The 20,155-nt window shown below is 43.1% G+C and overlaps 2 protein-coding genes across 2 annotated transcripts; both read left to right on the top strand.

The window, feature by feature from the left end:
* Nucleotides 1-76: 76 nt before the first annotated feature.
* On the top strand, nucleotides 77-14,806 carry arhgap25 (Rho GTPase activating protein 25). Its single transcript, XM_083978411.1, has 12 exons — nucleotides 77-104; nucleotides 196-724; nucleotides 3,772-3,974; nucleotides 5,143-5,230; nucleotides 5,610-5,723; nucleotides 8,615-8,819; nucleotides 10,584-10,716; nucleotides 10,920-10,993; nucleotides 11,117-11,238; nucleotides 11,761-11,915; nucleotides 12,898-13,442; nucleotides 14,132-14,806. The coding sequence occupies exons 2-12, from the start codon at nucleotides 661-663 to the stop codon at nucleotides 14,331-14,333; spliced, it is 1,905 nt and encodes a 634-aa protein (XP_083834537.1). The 5' UTR covers nucleotides 77-104; nucleotides 196-660; the 3' UTR covers nucleotides 14,334-14,806.
* Nucleotides 14,807-17,882: 3,076 nt separating this feature from the next.
* bmp10 (bone morphogenetic protein 10) lies at nucleotides 17,883-20,155 on the top strand. The gene is made up of 2 exons (XM_083978530.1): nucleotides 17,883-18,330; nucleotides 18,915-20,155. Exons 1-2 carry the CDS (start codon nucleotides 17,925-17,927, stop codon nucleotides 19,982-19,984), a joined length of 1,476 nt encoding a protein of 491 aa, XP_083834656.1. The 5' UTR covers nucleotides 17,883-17,924; the 3' UTR covers nucleotides 19,985-20,155.

Here is a 20,155-nt window from a genome sequence, read left to right as displayed (position 1 = left end):
CTCTTGGTCTTCTTCCCCATTTTGAAATAGACACTCATAACACCTACTGACCCATTATATAACACGTTTGTTTCTCTAAAGATGGAGCAGCATTGCAGCCAGAGGTCAGTACATGTACATGATGAGTCCTCAAGCTTTGTAATTAAAAGCAGCTTTTATAAACACTGACTGATGCTGTCCTCCTCTCTCATGCAGCTCGAGCGGTGAAGCAACATCCTTTCTGAAGGAGCAAAACCAAGAGGTGAAACCGTTTCCGTTGAGAAGACACCCCTGCTTTTAATGTGAACCGGTGAACAGTCATCTGAAAAGTCCCCAGTATACATGAAGCCCCTGGAGACTTTATACTGAATCAAGACTGGAAGACTTAAAACATAGCACAGAGAACAAGTATGAACATGGAAGTAAAGGCAACATGAGACGACACGTTTTGAGTGGCTGAAAAAAAAGAAGAAGAAAAATTAACACACAGGAAGTAGGAAGTGTGATCTGCGATATCTCCAGTTTTCATGTGTGTGTGAGTTTGTGTGTCAGTGTGTGCGCGCGTGTTTGTGTATATGTGTGTGTGTGTTTGTGTGTGTGTGTATGGATGTGTGTGCGTACATGCTCCGGTGGGCTGTATGTGTGAAATGAACCACTGACCTGTGTTATGAGTTAAGGATAATGTCTCTGAAACTACCTCGCAACTGGGACTTCAGCACCTTCAAGGCTGAGACATCTCGCATAGGTAAGCAAGTGTCCGTGCTGCATTCACTGGCTGGCACTGTGGATGCAGCACACCTCAACACTTCACATTTTCAGACGTTTTACAGTTTGGATATGTAGCTGCTGCAGTCATCTGATGGGATGTAAACTCACTACATGTAAGATAAACTACAGGTGATGGTAGAGAGGAAACAAATACACTTTATTGATGTTCCTTTTAAAATGGGTTTGCCTTTTTTTTTCAAGAAAATCATAGTACTGCATTTTTTATTGGCAAATTGATTGTGTATGCAGTAAAACTAATCACTGCACCATATTTTCTCATTATGGGTCATTGTGTATGTTGGTGGTTTTTTGCTACGTGATGATTGCAACCAGAGTTGTTTTCAGACTTTTTCTTATAGGACACAAATCACTGTCCTTTCAAATAGTTTGATAGATAGATAGATGAGTTTATTTGTCCTTTCCAAGGAAAATTGTTTTCACCATTTCGTACAGAGCGGCATCGAGAAGTGCAACTTACATACATTAACATACATTCCCACATTTCATACACCTCAATTACATAGAGATATGAGAACATAAAAAACATGAGATAGCCAGACATTCAAAGTAACTCAACAAGACATTGACTAACTTTTGCGCATACGCAGGCATGTATTTCAAGGTGACTGCACAGCTGTCTAGACTTACTAATACTGCGCTCACCAGTGTTTGCATAAGGTGGAATCAGTGCAGTAACATGCCTTGTTTCCTGTCAGATGGCACAACGGTTGGTACAACATCAGCAGTGACTGTGTAGGTTAGCCCTGCTATTGTTCATGGTGTGCATCATGTGGGCTCCTGCTCTAATCATTTTTTTTTTACAGTCAGTGGTACTGGTTGTTCAGCACTGGGGAAGGAAGTAGCTGCCTGCAGGGCATTTGTTCATTATCTGCTTCACATCAACTGAATATCATCTGCTGTAACAGTCAAGCTCTTGCTGCAGTACAAAAGTACAACTTCCTGAAAGCTGGTGATTCACGCACGCAATTTTTTTTTTACCTTGAGAAGCTTTGTGGGCCATGACAGATGGTAGATTTTATACCCAGGAACGGGAGTGACTCAGGAAACTGATGCAAGAGTTAAGTTCCTGCAGAGCTTTGACTTTGTCACTTAGTGCGTGTAACAGTGTCTGCAGCACGGGGGTTTGTACAGTATATGACGTGTGTGCAACGCACATAAACCACACAATGGTGTTTTGTGAAATTTTGAAAGGACAACCAAACACTTGCCAGTGTGAGTGTACAGAAATGAATGGTAACTGAATAATCCTGACACTAAAATTCTTCATGATGCTATAAATTGCTTTTCCTGTTCTGCTGACACAGAAGTAGGAATAGTTCAGTATTTTAGGAACTGTGCTATTTTTGTTTTCTGCCAATACTTAGATGAGAAACTCATGACATTTTCTTTTGAAAAAAGAAAAGAAAAAGGAGTTCAGTTGCATCTCCATTCTATCTGAATACATCCTATCATGCTAATTATTGACATTTCAGGAAAGGGTAAATATTTAACTGAAATTTACACATTTCATTCAGTCAGTCAACACCATGCAGTGGCGTGCACAGACTTTTTGAAGGGCAGGGGCAAAAAGGAAAAAAAAGCCCCCCCTTGCACACCACCGACACCATGACTGTTTATTTCTGCTTTGGAACTAACAAACAGCGAGAGTTAGCATTAATAACTTCTACACTACACTATGTGAGCCACTGCCACTTAAAAGCTAACACCTACATAATAAAGGTCAGGAGCGTTTTCTGTTTCTTTCTCAGTGTATCTTGATACTCACGGCTCAGCAGAAAACTGCATCAGCACAACCACTAACACACTGTTTCTTAGCTTACAGAGGTCAACAATGTGTCCACCTGACGTCTCCTCCTCTAACCCTCATGATACACTCTGCTCTTTCACCCACAATCAGTGGAGGTCACCTGATCCAGAATTTCTCAATGAGAGGCAGAGGTTTTTTTTCTCTTTTTATGTGAGGAAAAGCATCTATATCTTGGAGACTGAATCTCTTTCTCCACCGTGCCCATCTTGATGAGGAAGTGTTGCCCTCGATAACTTAAATGGTGGGCGTCGAACGCATCTTTGAGGTGTTCACAGACCCTTTGGCTCATCATGAATTGGGGCCAGTTTAAAGTTAAGTGTGTTTGTCAGCTGAGGGCGTGGTGTGACATCGACCTCTGTGTGTGGGCTCATGGTTCCTCAACAGCACTTTAACTTTCCACTAATCAAGGGAGGGTGATGGTAGTAAATTTAGACCAAAGGCCTCTCAAGCTGCGAGGTGGAGACCTTCAAAGTGTTACGGGTCTCTGGCGATTATACGGCGGCTTCCTGTTTACCCCAGTGCAGCCCTTCTTCTTCTCTTCTCCTCTATCATCTTGTTTAAGAAGACATGGTGAATTTAAGAACAACAGAGCACCGGGGTTTGATCTCGGTCCGGTTATCTCTGCAGTCTTACCACCCTGAGTGCTGCTCAGGCTGTTTCCATCCCACTGTGTCCTCTCCAGGCCACGTACACCTCTGCCGCTGCCCTTTGATCGCAACATTAATCACCCCGATGAAGGCGTCTCATGGTCACACACTCATGGGTGACAAAGTGTGGCAGTCAAGGGTGACATTCTTAGAATAACCTGAAAATAACATGACATTTGTTTAAGTGTCAGTTTCACTTCAAGTTCATTCTGAACATATATCACTACCGTTAAAGTGTTTTGTTGGTTGAGTTGCAGTTGTAGAATCACAGCTGCATTCGTGCACCCTGCACAGGAAACGGGTCAGCTCTGACCAGCAATTTCCTTTCAGCCTGTAGCCGATGTGTGGGGAAGGAAAATAGACTACGTTGAGCAGGTCTCTCGACCTTGATAGGCTGATGCATATTCATATGAAAAAGGGGAAGTGCTGTGCTGTGCTGCAAACCAGCAGTGCTGATATGTTGGTAAAGTTTCATAGCTTCGATTGTGACAGAGCATTAGGGATTGTTGAATTTGACTCCCCAACTTCTCCCCTTGTGGTGTTTGGCAGCTCGATCCAAGAGCGTGACCCCTGGAGAGGGAGGCCCCGGCCAGGGCTCACCGCGCTCCTCCAGGTCCATGGAGAGGCCGCTGAAGGCCGGCTGGCTGAAGAAACAACAGAGATCTTTAGTCAAGAACTGGCAGCAGCGTTACTTTGTACTGAGAGGGAGCACGCTGACGTACCACAAAGATGACAAGGAGACAACTGTCCAGGTCAGACCCACTTATCTTTTATTATTTATCATCGGTCTGTACTTTTTTGCCCTTTGTTGCTATAAAACACATGCTCATTTATTCCAAAGAAATTCACACATATTCCACATATTAGGGAATTAAAAGGCAACAGTTACCTGTTATATTTGGCTCATGTATTCACTTAATCATTTCCATTTAATCACACGTTGATGGTCTGTGGTGGTCTCCTGGTGCTCAGACACTAGAGGCTGCTTTTTATTACATTATTAAGTGCAACAGCTGGATGTTTTCATATTAAATGTCCAGAATTTCTGCAGTTTCGTTCAGAGTTTAATAATAAATGTAGCCTATCGGTTATCTGTCCCAATCAAGACCACAGACACTTTGCACACTTCCTGTAAACAAAATGAATTGAGAGAGGTCTTGTGTTCATTTTTCAGTCCTCCTTCTTGTTTGTTGGTCAGCTGGTTTATACTGCAGACTGGGTCCTGTACTCTCTTTTTACATTTTACAAAGTCTGGGCAAACCTTGTTTGATGTCTGATCACCTCCCTTCTTTGTTCATTTTTCTGTTGAACCCCTGATGTACTTCCTGTGAGGAAATGAGAGGTAGTGACACAGGAAGCGAGAGGACAGTTAATGAAAACTTAAGAACAAAACAACTATCACTTTCATTCAGGGTCAGTGATCAAGGGCAGACACATGCTGTCTGCATCCTTGAGCTGATTGAGCCATAGAATTGTTAGGAATAACTCCAATGGTCAAAGAGCCATTGCTACTTTTGACCTTGCTGTAAAAACATGAAATTGTGGGTGGGAAGTGGGGGACTGAAGGAGTGGGCTGCAGCACACTGTATATGCTGTGATGTAAACAGTGAACATGAATTGACATTAAGACATTAAACAAAAGATAACCATTCAGTAGTGGGGTTTTTTCTTCTTCTTCTTTTTTGCCCATTTCAGTCAGTGTGTTGTAGCCTACATCTGCAAAAACACCACGTGACACGGTTTAACTGATATAAAAGAAACTGTACAACAACAACAACAAAAAATCGTTTAAAAGTGGGAGGATGGGGTTGTCTATAAATGGTTCAGTCTTGACATGAAGGACTTATGGTTTTGATATTGCATGACTTTCTTTCTCTCTCTTTCTGTGTGTGTGTGTGTGTGTGTTCCTGGTTTCTCCAGGGAGTCATCCAGCTACGGTTCAGTAAAGTTAATGAACTCCCTCCAAACTCAGATGACCCTGGGAAATATCTCTTTGAGATCATACCACGTAAGCAGACGATCAACCTTTAAATGGGAGCAGAGTTGACTCAAAACCTACTTTTAGATCCCGGATGGCAAATTTATTACGGCACCTAAACATTCCACCTTTACGTGTAATTCACTGTTTTTGATTTAATTTCAATCTGTATGGTAGAAGTTAGAAGCTACCAAGAAATGATTCTGGAAATCTTACTCATCTTTCTCAAGTTTTTTTTTAAAGACATAATATTTATGAAAATTAATTTCACAGTTGCAACTGGAGACACAGAATGATGACCGTTTATGTAGAAGTAATAACATCCTCAGGCTTCACTGTAAATCTGACTCATCGTTCTCAAGGTTTTTCTTGACTAAGACATCATTTTTCTTTAAAACTCATTTCACAGGTTCAACTGGAGACAGAGAACGATGTCCGTATGTGCTCATGGCAAGCTGCCAGAGTGACATGGAGGAGTGGGTCCGCACCCTACGAAGAGTCATTGGAGCGCCAACAAGTGGAGGTTCAGTAAAACTGGATTTATGCATTAGCCTACTTATACATATGGAAAATCTAAAACCATATCTGACCACATACCCCTAATCATCCTTTACATAGCCTAGAGGTGTCACACTGAACCAGTCATAGACCTCCACTTCCCCTTTGCTGTCTGATCTCCATCCTGCTCTGCTTTAGGCCTAATAGTTATCTGTCCCTGTGCCCGATTAACTCACATCATCATACTGTATGTACAGTATGTTTATAACTTCTCATCAACTCACACTATCTTTACTCAAAAATGCCCTGCCACTTTCTGAATGTCTATTCATTGTGTCCTTTATTGTGTTTTAATAGTCGTGCTTGAAATGTGGGACACTGCCCTCGTGGTTTCTGGTGGTTCTACATTTGATCCCTATAAGCTTTCAGGATAGGCTACAGCATGGAATGAATGCAGTGCACAAACAGAAGGCTCTGTCTGTATCCACATTACATTATTGATGAAAGAACCTTTAGGTCACACGCAGGGAGAAATGTCGTAGATCTGTTGCTGAGTCATCACAGCAATTGCAAAGTCACACTTAGACCACCAAAAAACCCAGAAAGTGTTCTTTTGGGAAAATGGCTCATTCAGCTTCCTATGAAGACAGATGAAAATAATTATGATGTACCTCAACTTATACATAAAGAATGAAGTCACACCCATGAGACAGTATCAGCTTGCATAACGTCTGGCTCTGTCTGAGGGTAGCCTAACAAAACAGCACCAGTAAATCTCACTCATTAATAATGTATACCTAATTTCTTTAATGTAAAAGCCCTGCAACATTGCAGTGATAAAGACTATAAGAATTTATTGATCATGGCTATGCTTAGCAAAAATATCTCCTGGACTCATATTCCCATGCAGACATGAAAGTGCTATCTCAGCATGAAAGAAAGTAAGGGTATTTCCAAAAATGACAAATGACAAACAGTCACTGCTGCAAATAGCATGGACCCTGTTAATGTCTGACTCCACCAAACTTAAATCCAAAATTGGGTTAAGAGGTGAGGCGTGTGTGAAGCCAAGATTTTGGCACATGCTGGTTTTATATAGCAAGCGCAAGCTCCCATTAGCATCGCTAGCACAGCTTGCTATTAATTAACTAGTTGACAAGCTAAGCTAGTAAGCCAGGTAAGGTAAGGTTACCAATGGTTAAGATGAGTGAGTTGAATAAGTTGGGTTCATGGTGAGCTGATGGACTATGAACTATGAACTAAAACTCTAACTCATTAAGGCTTAACGTTATATAACGTTAAGCCTTAATGAGTTTAAAATGTGTTCACACCAGGTACTGCTGTTAAAGCAGAAGTAAGCGATATATTTGTGTTAATATAAGTCTTAAATAGTTATATCTTTCGACAGCAATCACTTACATAGAGTGTTTGGTCTGAAACACGGGTCTGTCAGTCACTCTGCTCTGCTCTGAGCCGAGGAGAAAACATTTCTTGTATCCTACAAGTTTTATCCAATGAGGAGAGAGAACGGCATGCAGGGCTGTGTGTGCAGCCAAGGGATGCGCGTGAATGTGGTGACGTAGGGACGAGGACCAATAGATCCATGACGAGGGCGGGGGCTGCTAACTCCGTCGGCTGACAAGAAGTTATGGTGCGTTCAAGGCAGCCCGTAACTCGTGTTTTTCCGACCTGTGAAGTCGTACCAGTTCGATCTGGTACGAGTTCACGGGTCGGAAGTTACGAGTGGCCGTTATAGTGACTTTCACAGGCAACAGGTCGGAAAAACACAAGTTACGGGTTGCCTGGAGCGCTACAAAGTCGTAAGTCGTGACTTGAAGCCGTAACGGTTTCAAAAGCAATTGAAATCGTAAATTACAGCTTCAAGTCACAACTTACGACTTTGTAGCGTTTCAGGCAACCCACTCGTGTTTTTCCGACCTGTTTTACCGGTGAAAGTCACTATAACGGCCACTCGTAACTTCCGACCGGTGAACTCGTACCAGATCGAACTGGTACCACTTCACGGTCGGAAAAATACGAGTTTCCTTGAACGCACCATAACAGTCCTCGTCCCTACGTCACCACATTCACGGCGTTCCTTGGCTGCACACACAGCCCTGCATGCCGTTCTCTCTCCTCATTGGATAAAAACTGTAGGATACGATAAATGTTTTCTCTTCGGCTCAGAGCAGAGCAGAGGGACTGACAGACCCGTGTTTCAGTCCAAACACTCTATGTAAGTGATTGCTGTTGGAAGATATAACTATTTAAGACTTATATTAACACAAATATATCACTTACTTCTGCTTTAATTAGAAATTAATTAGCTGTACCAGGCTGAAAACGGGAGCGTCTATGTTCCCCGGGTCCTATGTTCCCCGTTTTTCCCCAAAAGGGTCCAATGTTCCCTGGTCGCAATACTCTCTCTACTTATCTGGACTCTATCTATCTGGCCTGTCTAGCCTCTAGCCTACCTGATGTTCTTACTAAACTTAACCAACTCCTTTCTTCATTACCTAAACCCAACCAATGGAACAATTCCACTTCTTACTCAAAGTCACAACTCCACTTCCAGGTATGGGACCAAAAATTGCATGTTCCCATGGTCCTTTTGGGGAAAAGCGGGGAACATAACTTTGTTAGAGAAATGGTCCTATGTTCCCCAATCACATAGGGGAACATAGGACCCGGGGATCATAGGGATGACCCCCTGAAAATGACTTTATTTCTGCCGTAAAATTGGGCATTTTAAAATACAACTCACTTTTGGATCCAGCCACTAGTGGTCATTTTACAAAATGCAGGTTTTGGGCTGAAACTGATGAACTGTGTCTTGTGTTGAAGCACCTCAAATGTTTTCTGGTTGCACATTATTGGGCTAAGAATTTCATGTAAAATGTTTCTACTTCTCTGCAGTGTTTGCAAAGAGTCTCAAGGACACCGTGATATATGAGCAGCGTTTCGGGCCTCACATGGTACCGATCCTGGTGCAGAAGTGTGTCGAGTTCATTAAAGAACAAGGGCTGGAGGAGGAGGGCATCTTCCGGCTGCCCGGGCAGGACAACGTTGTTAAACAGTTCAGAGATGCCTTCGATGCAGGAGAGAGGCCTTCCTTCCCCAGGTAACACACTCATTTTGTCTACACATGTTGTTTACTGAAGCTTTTAACTTGAACTAACTTAAAGGGATAGTTCAACATTTTGGCCCAATTGGCCCATTGCCATAATCGCTATAGTCATAGCAGTAGATTTGTTACCTTTATTTGTCGGTGCAAGCTATTTTTAGAACGGCAGAGCAGAGCCGCGAGCTGCTCAGAGCTACGCTACGGAGGCTAATGGGATTTCTTGGTTTCCCTTATCAAACTCATCAAATACACAATCCAACAACTCCAAAATGCTCTCGTGGACAAGTTGTAACCTGCACATTCACCACGCTATGAGATAATAACGGAACGTTATGAGACAGAGTTGTTTTAGAGGTAAATTCATGCAAAACCGCTGATGCACGTTGCCTTCAGCAAGCAGTCTCTGTATTTGCCTCGAAAACAACTCTTTCTCCTAACATTCCATTATTATCTCATAGCGTGGTGAATGTGAAGGTCACAACTTGTCCACGAGAGCGTTTTGGAGTTGTTGGATTGTGTATTTGATGAGTTTGATGAGGGAAACCAAGAAATCCCATTAGCCTCTGCAGTGTAGCTCTGAGCAGCTCGCGGCTCTGCTCCGCCATTCTAAAAATAGCTTGCACCGACAAATAAAGGTAATGGACCTACTGCTATGACTATAGGGATTATGGCAATGGGTTGAACTATCCCTTTCACAAATTTGGTTTTTGATTATGTTCTTCATGGGTGAGGTTTTCATAAGCCCTTTTGGGTTTCATACCTCCCCTTCGCACATCCCAATCATAATAATTGATCATACTATTTTAAATGATATGTTTGTGCAAAATAAAATAAAAAAATAAATAAAATAAAACTGACTCTATAACAACATGGAGAATTAACTCACTTTAATAACTATGAGGAGTGGTTTAAGTGGTTTAGTGTGTATGGGGCAAATACTATATTGTATCTAGGGTATTGAAAACCACAACAAATGCTAAATATTCATTGACTACAAAAAAGTCAAAAGTGGTTTGCTCATTACAGTGATACACCTGTCAAAATCATTTAATTTGAAACCTTTAAATCTGCTTGGTACATGGCGTGAGCTGAAGAAGGTCACTGCTATATAAGGTGAAAATGCCATAACCTCAATCAACAGCATCAGCTTTTTCCCTTCTGAGAAGCAAGTACACTTGAGAGAGATGAAGATAATTTTCTGTCAGCTCAGAGCTGAAGGCGACACCACATCCTGTTCTAGCAGGCACAGAGGAGGACGTCTCTGTTACTCAACATCACAGGCTCCTCTGACAGAGTGCTGTTGATTAAAACATCCATTTAACATCTTTGTCTGCAATCTTGTGTAAACAAGAGCTACTGAAAGATGTTTTATGTCATAATTCAGGCCAAGAACAAAACAGAGGATGCAAGATTGTGTGATTTTCCGTCTGACTGTGTTTTTGACTGAGCCAAGACAGCACAAATAAACATTAGCCTGGTGCTCAGCGTGCAAAACTAAGTCGAGAGATCCAAACAACAGTTTCCTAGAAAACCTTGTCTTCCACGCAGTAGAATGTAAAAAGACCTTGTTTAGACTACAGTCCACTATATAAATATGCATAAAAATATTTACACATTTGTTATCTTGAAGGAATAAAATCCAGCAAACTACATGCCTGTGGTAGCCTACTCATTCATCCAACACTGGCCTATTGTCTCAATGAGTATTTACAGTATGTCACTCTTAATGTATGTCCACTGAATATGTGTCAATGTCTGCAGTGACACAGACGTCCATACGGTGGCGTCGCTGCTCAAGCTGTACCTGCGGGAGCTGCCAGAGCCCGTGGTGCCCTGGTCTCAGTATGACGCCTTCCTGGACTGCACCAACAATATAGACTACAGCAATACAGAGGTTTGTCCACATGTTGCAACTGGAAACGTGTGTGTGTGTGTGTGTGTGTGTGTGTGTGTGTGTGTGTGTGTGTGTGTGTGTGTGTGTGTGTGTGTGTGTGTGTGTGTGTGTGTGTGTGTGTGTGTGTGTGTGTGTGTGTGTGTGTGTGCATTATTATAATATTTTAAATGTGCATGTCTTTTTCATCTTTTGCTCCTTTTTAGGGCTGGGAAATGTTAGAGAAACAAGTCGCTCTTCTTCCCAAAGTTAACTACAACCTCCTCAGTTACGTGTGCCGGTGAGTAGAAGCTGCAGCACAAAGCATTATGGGACATTGTTGTTAGAGAGGATATACTCTACTAAATGTCCCTTCAAAAAGACACTCATCTGTGTCTCCTCATGTGTGTCTGACTGTTTTCAGGTTCCTGTTTGAGGTGCAGCTGCATGCGGCCGTGAACAAGATGAACGTGGAGAACCTGGCTACAGTGATGGGGATCAACCTGCTCAAACCTTTGATAGAAGACCCCATCACTGTGATGAAGGGTGAGAACACACTGCTCACTGATCAGTTAACATGTTGCTCCTTACAATGTGTAATTAGGAGCTGAGGAGATAATTAGACGTGTTGTCTTACAATCTTGACATCATGTGGATGTGTTTGATGTTTCTCTGTATTGACAGTGAAAACTGTAGGCTACTGTTCAGAATCCAAATCGTATGTAACTGCCATTTCTATTAAGCAATGATGTGGCAATACTGCCACACAGCTACATACAGTACTTCTCTTTTTTGGACAGAATATTCATGAAATGGATACAGCCATTAACAAACATGACATTAGGACTTTGTAAACATGTCTTAACTTTATCAATTCCGCACACTTCACCAGTGGTGATCAAATCTCATCATATCTGAAATATAAGGAAAGCTCATGAGAGAAATCAAAAAGTAATCTAGTATTTTATCAGAAGCTTGAACAACATCAGTGAAGGATTTGCATAAGAACCAAAAAATGAGACATGCCGCTCATAATCTTTTCTCATTTGTGTTTGTTTTTCTTCGCAGCAACTCCTCAGATCCAGAAGCTGATGACAGTGATGATCAGAAAACATGAAACCCTGTTTCCTCTCTCCAAAGACGTGGCCCCCTCCCCTCCCCCAAACAAGGCCGAGAGCCAGAAGAACACTCCTCGAAGCTTTGTGGGCTGGGAATCTGCAGAGGTACATTAAACATCTCCAGCAGTTTTAGTTTTAGTGTCCTGTTTTGGGGGGTTTATTCTGAAGTACAGGAAGAGATGAAAACACATCAGAGTATCTCAGATATTTTGTGTTGTATCCAATGAGAAAGTGCATTATTCTATCAGCTGGGTAAGTAACACACAGCAGACATAAGTGGTTATGTCTGCTGTGTGTTACTTATACCATTAGTTCACTCTGGTATGGGTACTAATACTAGCTTGGTAAATTCATTGCTATATGAAATATCTGTGTGAATGTGGATCCACTCTCTACATCCCAGAAACATGTTGCCTCAAACTGACAGTTTAAGATACATGTTTAATATCTTTTGCTGTGAAAGTATCAAAGCCTTGAATCACTAGGAGAAGCACACCACCAATATTCACAAACTAAGCATTAACAGCCGTCAAGACTTATGTAACGTTGTGATGTCATTGCCCGCCCACTTGGATCCACTTAACAGCCTTGAAGGATTTGGTTTCCCTGAGTGTTTTCCTTTAAGGCTTTTATTCAGAGAAAAAACACTGTGTAAAGGATGGGACATTGACCTTTTCTTTGGGCTCCAGCTTATTTACACTGTGTTAGTTAAAGGGATAGTTCAACATTTTGGCAAATTGGCCCATTGCCATAATCCCTATGATCATAGCAGTAGGTTTGTTGCCTTTAATTGTATATAATACGCTACGGAGGCTAATGGGATTTCTTGGTTTCCCTCATCAAATTCATATACGCCGTTCTAAAAATAGCTTGCACAGACAATTAAACATAACGAACCTACTGCTATGACTATAGGGATTATTGCAATGGGCCAATTTGCCCATTTTCTATCCCTTTAAGTTACTTCATATACATACAGTTAAAGGACATATAGCATCATGAGTCATAGTTTTTTTTTGTTATGAATGGATTTTCTACTTCTCTTCATGAACACTGTGATTAATCATCCATTCTGTGATTATTTCAGATGGGTGATACGTCTCTGTCTGAGTCTCCAGAGGAGGAGGAGGACACTGACAGTCCAGGTCCATTCAAAGAAAACAGCAGCCAGGCCGTCCATCCAGAGCCTGTCTCTCAGTCCACAGAGGACTGGCCTGGAAGTCCCCGCAAACGCACCCAGACCCTGCCCACCTTCAACTGCCCCCTCACCGGTATGGCAGCCAAGGCCGACGCGCTCAACCGGTGGAGTCGCATCCAGGAGAGTGGGGAGGAGAAGAGCGGGACGTTCTCAGAGGACATTTTTAAGATCCTGGACCTGCGGGGTTCAGGGTCGTTGTTTGGGGGGCCTCAGTTGAGCAACAACAAGGAGGGAGAGGAGAAGCTCGCGTGCCGAAGAGGAAGCGACAGCGCGGCTTCTTCGACAGCTGGCAACCAGAAACCTAACAGCGAACCCCAACCTGCCCGGGTGCTGCCCCATCAGAAGAGTGTAGAGACGCTGCCAGTGGCTGCTCCACGTCCACAGCTCAACAGCAAGGCTGAGCCCAAGAAAGACAACAAGCAGCTTGGAGACACGTGAGTCACATCTAGACTAACAGACCTCCACCAGCCTCTACATGTGTTATGCTCATTAAAACAACTTTTATAATAATAATAAACTTCATTTATAGAGCACTCAAATGAAAGTACGAAGTGCTAAACAGAGAAAATGAGGATAGCAGTTAAAACAACAAAATAAAATCACAGGGGATGAAATTAAACATTACAATGACAATAAAACTGGCAGGACTGTATAGAAACAAACAGGTCAAAGACAGTGGGAAACAGAGAAAAACAACAACTCAGATGGATGTGGGTGAAAGACCCCAAAATTAATCCATGAAAATGCTGTTTTATGAATATTGTCAGATTTTTTTTAAAGCTACTGTAGATCAAAGGGGAGGATTCAGTCCTTCAACTAAAACTGAAGTGAAACAACTGAAAATTAAAAAAGAAAGTTCATATTCATATTCAGTGACATTAAAAGCATTCATCCACATCCACACGAACAACAAGGGAAAACATAGAAAAGAGGGAAATTGAGATATTCTTGAGACATTTTCATTTTATGAGTCAGTATATTACACAAAGGGGCTTTATATCAGGATGACATCGTTTTGACATCAACTTGGACTTGACTCATCTGCTCTACAGTGACGAACATAAGAACAGTAAATAGTCTGATTGTGTGTCTGACTCTCTGTCTCTCTGGCTGTCTCCCTCAGTCTGCAGCAAGAGAACAAGGAGCTGAGGGCCACAGTGATTGAGCTGCAGGCTGCTCTGGAGGCAGAGCGCCGCCGTGTGGCCGCTCTGGAGATCTGCCTGAAGAATGCTGAGCGCAGTCGAGACGAGGCCCAAAAACGCAACAATGAGCTCCAAAGAGAAATTCAGCAGTTCCTCGGCGGAAAGGCACAAGCTCCCACCTAAACATCGTTCTCACTCATGATCAGACTCTCCAGTCACGACTAGTTACTAGTAGCTGAACAGTTCTGATCTCACAGGAGCTTTTTATGGAAAATACCACCATCCTCCAGTGGGAAAAGACTGGACTGGTTCCATCTGAGCTCTGTTTGGACCTGAAGGTTACTCACATTTTTGTGTCTGTCGGGGGAGGTCTCAACATTACTCATCATCTACATCCAAGCCTTAGAATATAATGTAAAATCCTCCTGGAGAGGCTGCGTCACTCTGTATGAACTTCCTGGACCGTGCAGCACCAGACTTGGGAGATTATTTCTTTGCAAAATTTTTATCTTGTTCGTGAAAATGGAAGAATTGAGTTTCCATGGCAGAACAGCAACATCAGCGTAGATTAGACTCTTTGAGGACAACTAAAGTGCATCATTTTATGACGTGCACCGTCATGTTGAACAGACAATCAGTTGGTCTTGTGATGTGTCATTCCAGTGGTAAATTAATAAAATGGTATTTGTGTAAAGTATCTCTGTCGATGTTTAAAATAATCTATAATACAAAAATAATAGATTATTGTATTTGCCAACACATCAGTGAATTTCCAGAAGTTTTACATGATGATGATCTCACCAAAGCAAGAGGCAATGGAGCATGAAGGAGACACAGGGGAAAGTGTGTTTTGTTGGTTAAACTGTTACATCTGAGCTTTATTGACAAACTTGTAGCAGCGTGACACAGTGCTCTGACATGCGGATGTTCAATATAAAATAACAAGCAATGTTACCAGCTCAGGATAATTATTCCCCTTTTTGTATTTGGACAAACAACAACATCCGCATTGAAAAGTCAGACATTGCTTTTATCCAGCCACAGAGAACAGTTCATCAATAGATATTAACAAAGGCTAATGGGTCTGTTTGTAATGAACAAACACATGGACAGTTATCACATGGCTCTGCAGTTCCTCTTACGCTGGAGCTGCAAGGTCCACTATGTGTCAGCTCACTGTTTCAGTTTTACATTCTGTAGCCTTATTGCTCTGGTTCACTCGCAGCAACTTTCATCCCCAGATGCTGCAGGAAAAAAACAAACAAAAAAAAACTGTGCACTTACTGCCCCAAAACTGCAGGAAAAAAAAACAAAACAAGCAAACAAACGAGTCAGATGTTTCTCTCAGGAATTGGTGAGGAGCAAAATGGGATTAATTATTCCAAACTTGATTTTAAAAATGCTTTCGATTTAAAAAAACAAACAAACAATACTGTAAAAACCGAAAATTATAAAATCAGGATATCAGATCCAAACTATCCTCTGGTGCAAGGTTAAGTCCAAAAATAGCAACTCTGGCCCACATCATAAATCCTCATTTCTTACACAATAATAGAAACCATATGGAGGGGCTTGACTGGATGTGTGTGTGTGTGTGTGTGTGTGTGTGTGTGTGTGTGTGTGTGTGTGTGTGTGTGTGTGTGTGTGTGTGTGTGTGTGTGTGTGTGTGTGTGTGTGTGTGTGTGTGTGTGTGTGTGTGTGTGCGCGCAAGAGGACATTGCCACTATCAAGCCTTCTTACGGCCATCAGGAAGATGTGATAGTCTGTTGTGGCAGCAGTTTAACAGAGCGACAGATAACAGCACGTCTGTCAACTGTCAGCCTGGCAGATGAGTGGCAGAGGCAGGAAAAAGTTCATTCCTTCCCATCTCTGTGCAGCGCCGCAATCAGGAGTGTATCTGAGGGTCACACAAAGAAGCTCAGGAATGAAGGACGGTTGCGTAGTGGGACGAGGGTTCAGATGGTTGAATGGGACAGTTGTTCAAATGCGTTAATGATTCTCATCCTGGTGTTTGGGGAGCTGGTATGGTGGTATGGTACTCCGTGTACGCTATATCCAAAATGCAGTGATGGCCTTTTGGATGGTGGGAGTCAAATCAGTTTCCGTGACCACCACATTTCCCTTATTGCTGTTGCCCCAATCCTGTGGTCTGAAAAGACCCAGGCATTCGTTAAAGGGATAGTTCACCCAAAATTCAAATTTCACTCATTATCTACTCACCCTCATGTCGACTAAGGGCTGGGAGAATTTTCAGAGTCCTCCGTGCCTTCTCTGAGTTACGGGGGGGGTCCGTGCAGCAGTATTTGTCCATATAATGGTTGTGAATGGATACCAACTTTCTTCGTCCAAAAAGACACACCAAAAAACATCCAAATACCTCCATAGTGCTTGTCTGTAATGTCCCTCTTGTATTGAAGCCCCGACATGAGAAAGACGAAGAAAGTTGGTATCCATTCACAACCATTATATGGACAAATACTGCTGCACGGACCCCCCCGTAACTCAGAGAAGGCACGGAGGACTCTGAAAATTCTCACAGCTCTTAGCCGACATGAGGGTGAGTAGATAATGAGTGAAATTTGAATTTTGGGTGAACTATCCCTTTAAGCTCTTCTTAAAGGTCCTCAGCAAAAGTAAGAAAAAGAGTAATTTATTTATACTAGAATTCCATCTGTTTCCACAAAATAAAAACATGTGAGTGCATTTTGGTCACAGGATTCAAACAGGTTTTGTAATAAAACTTGCAGGGGTCCTTGGTGGGAAAAAGTTAAAGAGCCACTGCCCTCATCTATAAAGCTCTGTCTACTCATGAAAGCTTCTTGCATTTTTAAAGAGGATGTTGTACACAAGTCTGTTTATTTACCAGAGGAGCAAGTACACGCAGGACATTTCAGCCGGCCTGACATAACATTGTTGGTTTGTTGTATGAACATGAGTGATTATTCTGTACCAGTTTGTTCTACTCTCTCACAGGCTACTTGAGATTGTTCTTGGGGCTCTAGAGCTCCGTATCTTTCACTGTGGATCATTAAGGCCTCACACCTCATTGCATTTCAATTTCATTTGGACAAGTGTGGTCTCATAGATACATCCTGGTACATTCAACAAGATCAACAGAGCCTTGCTGTATTTTGTCAAAAAGAAATGCTCAATGGAGCCTAAACAGCAGCCTGCAGACCTCCACCATTTACAAAGCAAATAAACAAATGAAGAATAGTGGAGCATCCACCCAAACAAAATAGCGATTCCACAAGGAGGAGGCTACAGGATAGTGTTTACAAAACCCTAATTAAGGAAGTTGTAAGATAACACACGCTCGTGTGCATCACACAAAGTTGAGGGCACACAAGCACGCACACACACACACGCACCAGCAAAGAGACCATAAGCACTGAGCAATGCAGAGCCCACCATATCATAGATAAGGGACAGAAAGAAAGAGCTGGGAAGAAGAGAGCAGAGCACAGAGGGAGAGACTGACAGGGGAGAGGACACAACAGAGATGAGTCGGATGGACTGTCACAAAGGACATCAAAAGGTGTGCATGAGAATAAATGCTGTGAGATCTGGAGGAAGGCAGCAGGAATACATGCGCCTGCAGAGAGGCTCGCTGGTCAGTGCAAGGGTCAACGGCACCACTGACTTCTGCCAGGGAACCAGAGCTTTCTGAACACTTCTGAAACTGACCTTTGGATTAACGGGTCCAGAGATCACAATAGTTTTGTCCTTTCGTTGCATCAGCTTATCCACAGACAACAGAAGATTGTTTTTTCCATGGCGATTATTTGGCTTTCTCAACTGGAAATCAACTGCAGCTCCAAGACTTTGCTGTTGCTGTTTTCCATCCTGCTGCTCCAGGGGCCTCTCTATGGAGAGAGCAACCCAATCTCCAGCACCCATCAGAGGCATCGCCCCTCTCCAGGGCTGGGAGACGGGCACGGCGGGGTGGTGGATCTGTCACTGCTGGAGCAGGACGGCAACGTGGACATGCAGAGCCTGCTGGAGAGCCTGAAGGAACAGTTCCTGCGCACTTTCAACCTGTCGGGGCTGGGTCCTCAGCTGCCTGCTGGGAGCACACGAGAGGAGCCGCCCGAGTACATGATGGAGCTCTACAACCGCTTTGCTAATGACCACACAGCCATGCCCACCGCCAACATCATCCGCAGCTTCAAAAATGAAGGTATGGTTCATCTGCTCCTATGATGACGATGATGATTATGATGCCCCTATAATAATATTCACATCTTTATTCACATATATAGAAAAGGTATAAAATCATTACAATATTTGTGATTTCATATGTGAAATGGGACACCCTGAGAAGCTCAAGAGCTTTTAAAAGGGGCCCAGACACAAAAAATGACAGGAAGACATACAGTACACAAGAAGAAGACATACAAATATACATAGACATACACATAGCTACATAATACATTTATGTATTATGTATTATAGCATGCTTTCTATTTTCCTTAAGTATTATTTGTGTTTTAATATTAATCACACCTTTGTCTGCAAAGACAAATAATGTAAGTAGTATAGAAAACCTTAGTTGATTAAAACCAAAGAGTCACAACATGCTTCTTAATGTCACTTCTCTTTCCAAGGCAACATTCACATGAAAATGGTCATTCAAGTAAATAGAGTAAATAGAACAGTTTGCAGTAACATGGTTATGGTACATTAGAGAACTCAGCTGAAAACATGATTACAAAAAGACTATGGACAGAGGTTTAACTCGGACCACTTATTTCTCTTCTCCAGATTCATCTCCCAGTGTTGTGGGTGTTGGAGGGGTGCGGCGTCATCCTCTCCTCTTCAACATGTCAGTCCCTGAACATGAACGCATCACCGCGGCCGAGCTTCGTCTCTACACCCTTGTCCAGACGGACCGCCACCTCTACGCCGGCGTCGACCGCAAGGTCACAATCTACGAACTGGAATCGCGCGACCTGGATGTCAACATGACTGACGAGGACACAACGAGAGGAGACACGTTCAGAGAAGGAGGGGTGCGGATAGAGATGGTGGAGTTGGCTTCCCGCCAGGTCTACGGCACCGATAACGGCTGGGAGGCCTTTGACCTCACCGCCGCCGTTCAACGCTGGCGCAAATCTCACCACGGCACCACACACCGACTGGAAGTTCACATCGCCAGCATAGCTAATGATAATGTTCAAAGTGTGGCAGAAGACAACAACGCCACAGATACACCTGAAGGGGACATGAAGATCGACACCAGTCCTGAGGAAAAGCACAAACCTCTACTGATTGTTTTCTCTGACGACCAAAGCAGCGATCACCGTGGTGACAAGCGCGAGCTGAATGAGATGATCGACCATGAAACCTCCAACATGGTTGTGGAGAACAACCTGGGGACGAGCCTGTGGGATGAGATGGGGAGGGGCCGTGGAGAGGGAAATGAAGAAGCTGAACCGGATGAAGAAGACCTCATCCAGATGCGCTCCAATCTGATCTACGACACGGCGTCGCGCATCCGACGCAACGCCAAAGGCGACCACTGCAAGAAGCAATCTCTATTTGTGGAGTTCAAAGACATTGGATGGGATAGCTGGATCCTGGCGCCCACTGGTTACGATGCCTATGAGTGCACTGGTATTTGCTCTTTCCCGCTGACTAAACACGTCACACCCACCAAGCATGCCATTGTCCAAACACTGATCAATATCAACAGTCCTCAGAAGGCGGCACGAGCTTGTTGTGTGCCCACCAAGCTGGACCCCATCTCCCTGCTGTACCTGGACGACACAGGCGTGGTTACCTACAAGTACAAGTTTGAAGGCATGGTGGTGGCTGAGTGTGGCTGCAGATAGTCTTTGGTCTGAGAGAGCATAACTCTTTGTGAAGTCTTACAGTAGGAGGAAAGACACTGAAAAGACAATAAGCTGCAAAAGAAGATAAGCCAAGAATGTCTTCACCAAAGGGACTGTTGGAATCCCAGCAAGGGTTAGTGAGAATGTACTTCTTCTTACTTGGCCAAAAGG

Source organism: Trachurus trachurus (genome assembly GCF_905171665.1).
Source record: "Trachurus trachurus genome assembly, chromosome: 9".
NCBI classification, from domain to species: domain Eukaryota; kingdom Metazoa; phylum Chordata; class Actinopteri; order Carangiformes; family Carangidae; genus Trachurus; species Trachurus trachurus.
This window is presented reverse-complemented; position numbering and strand designations above follow the sequence as displayed.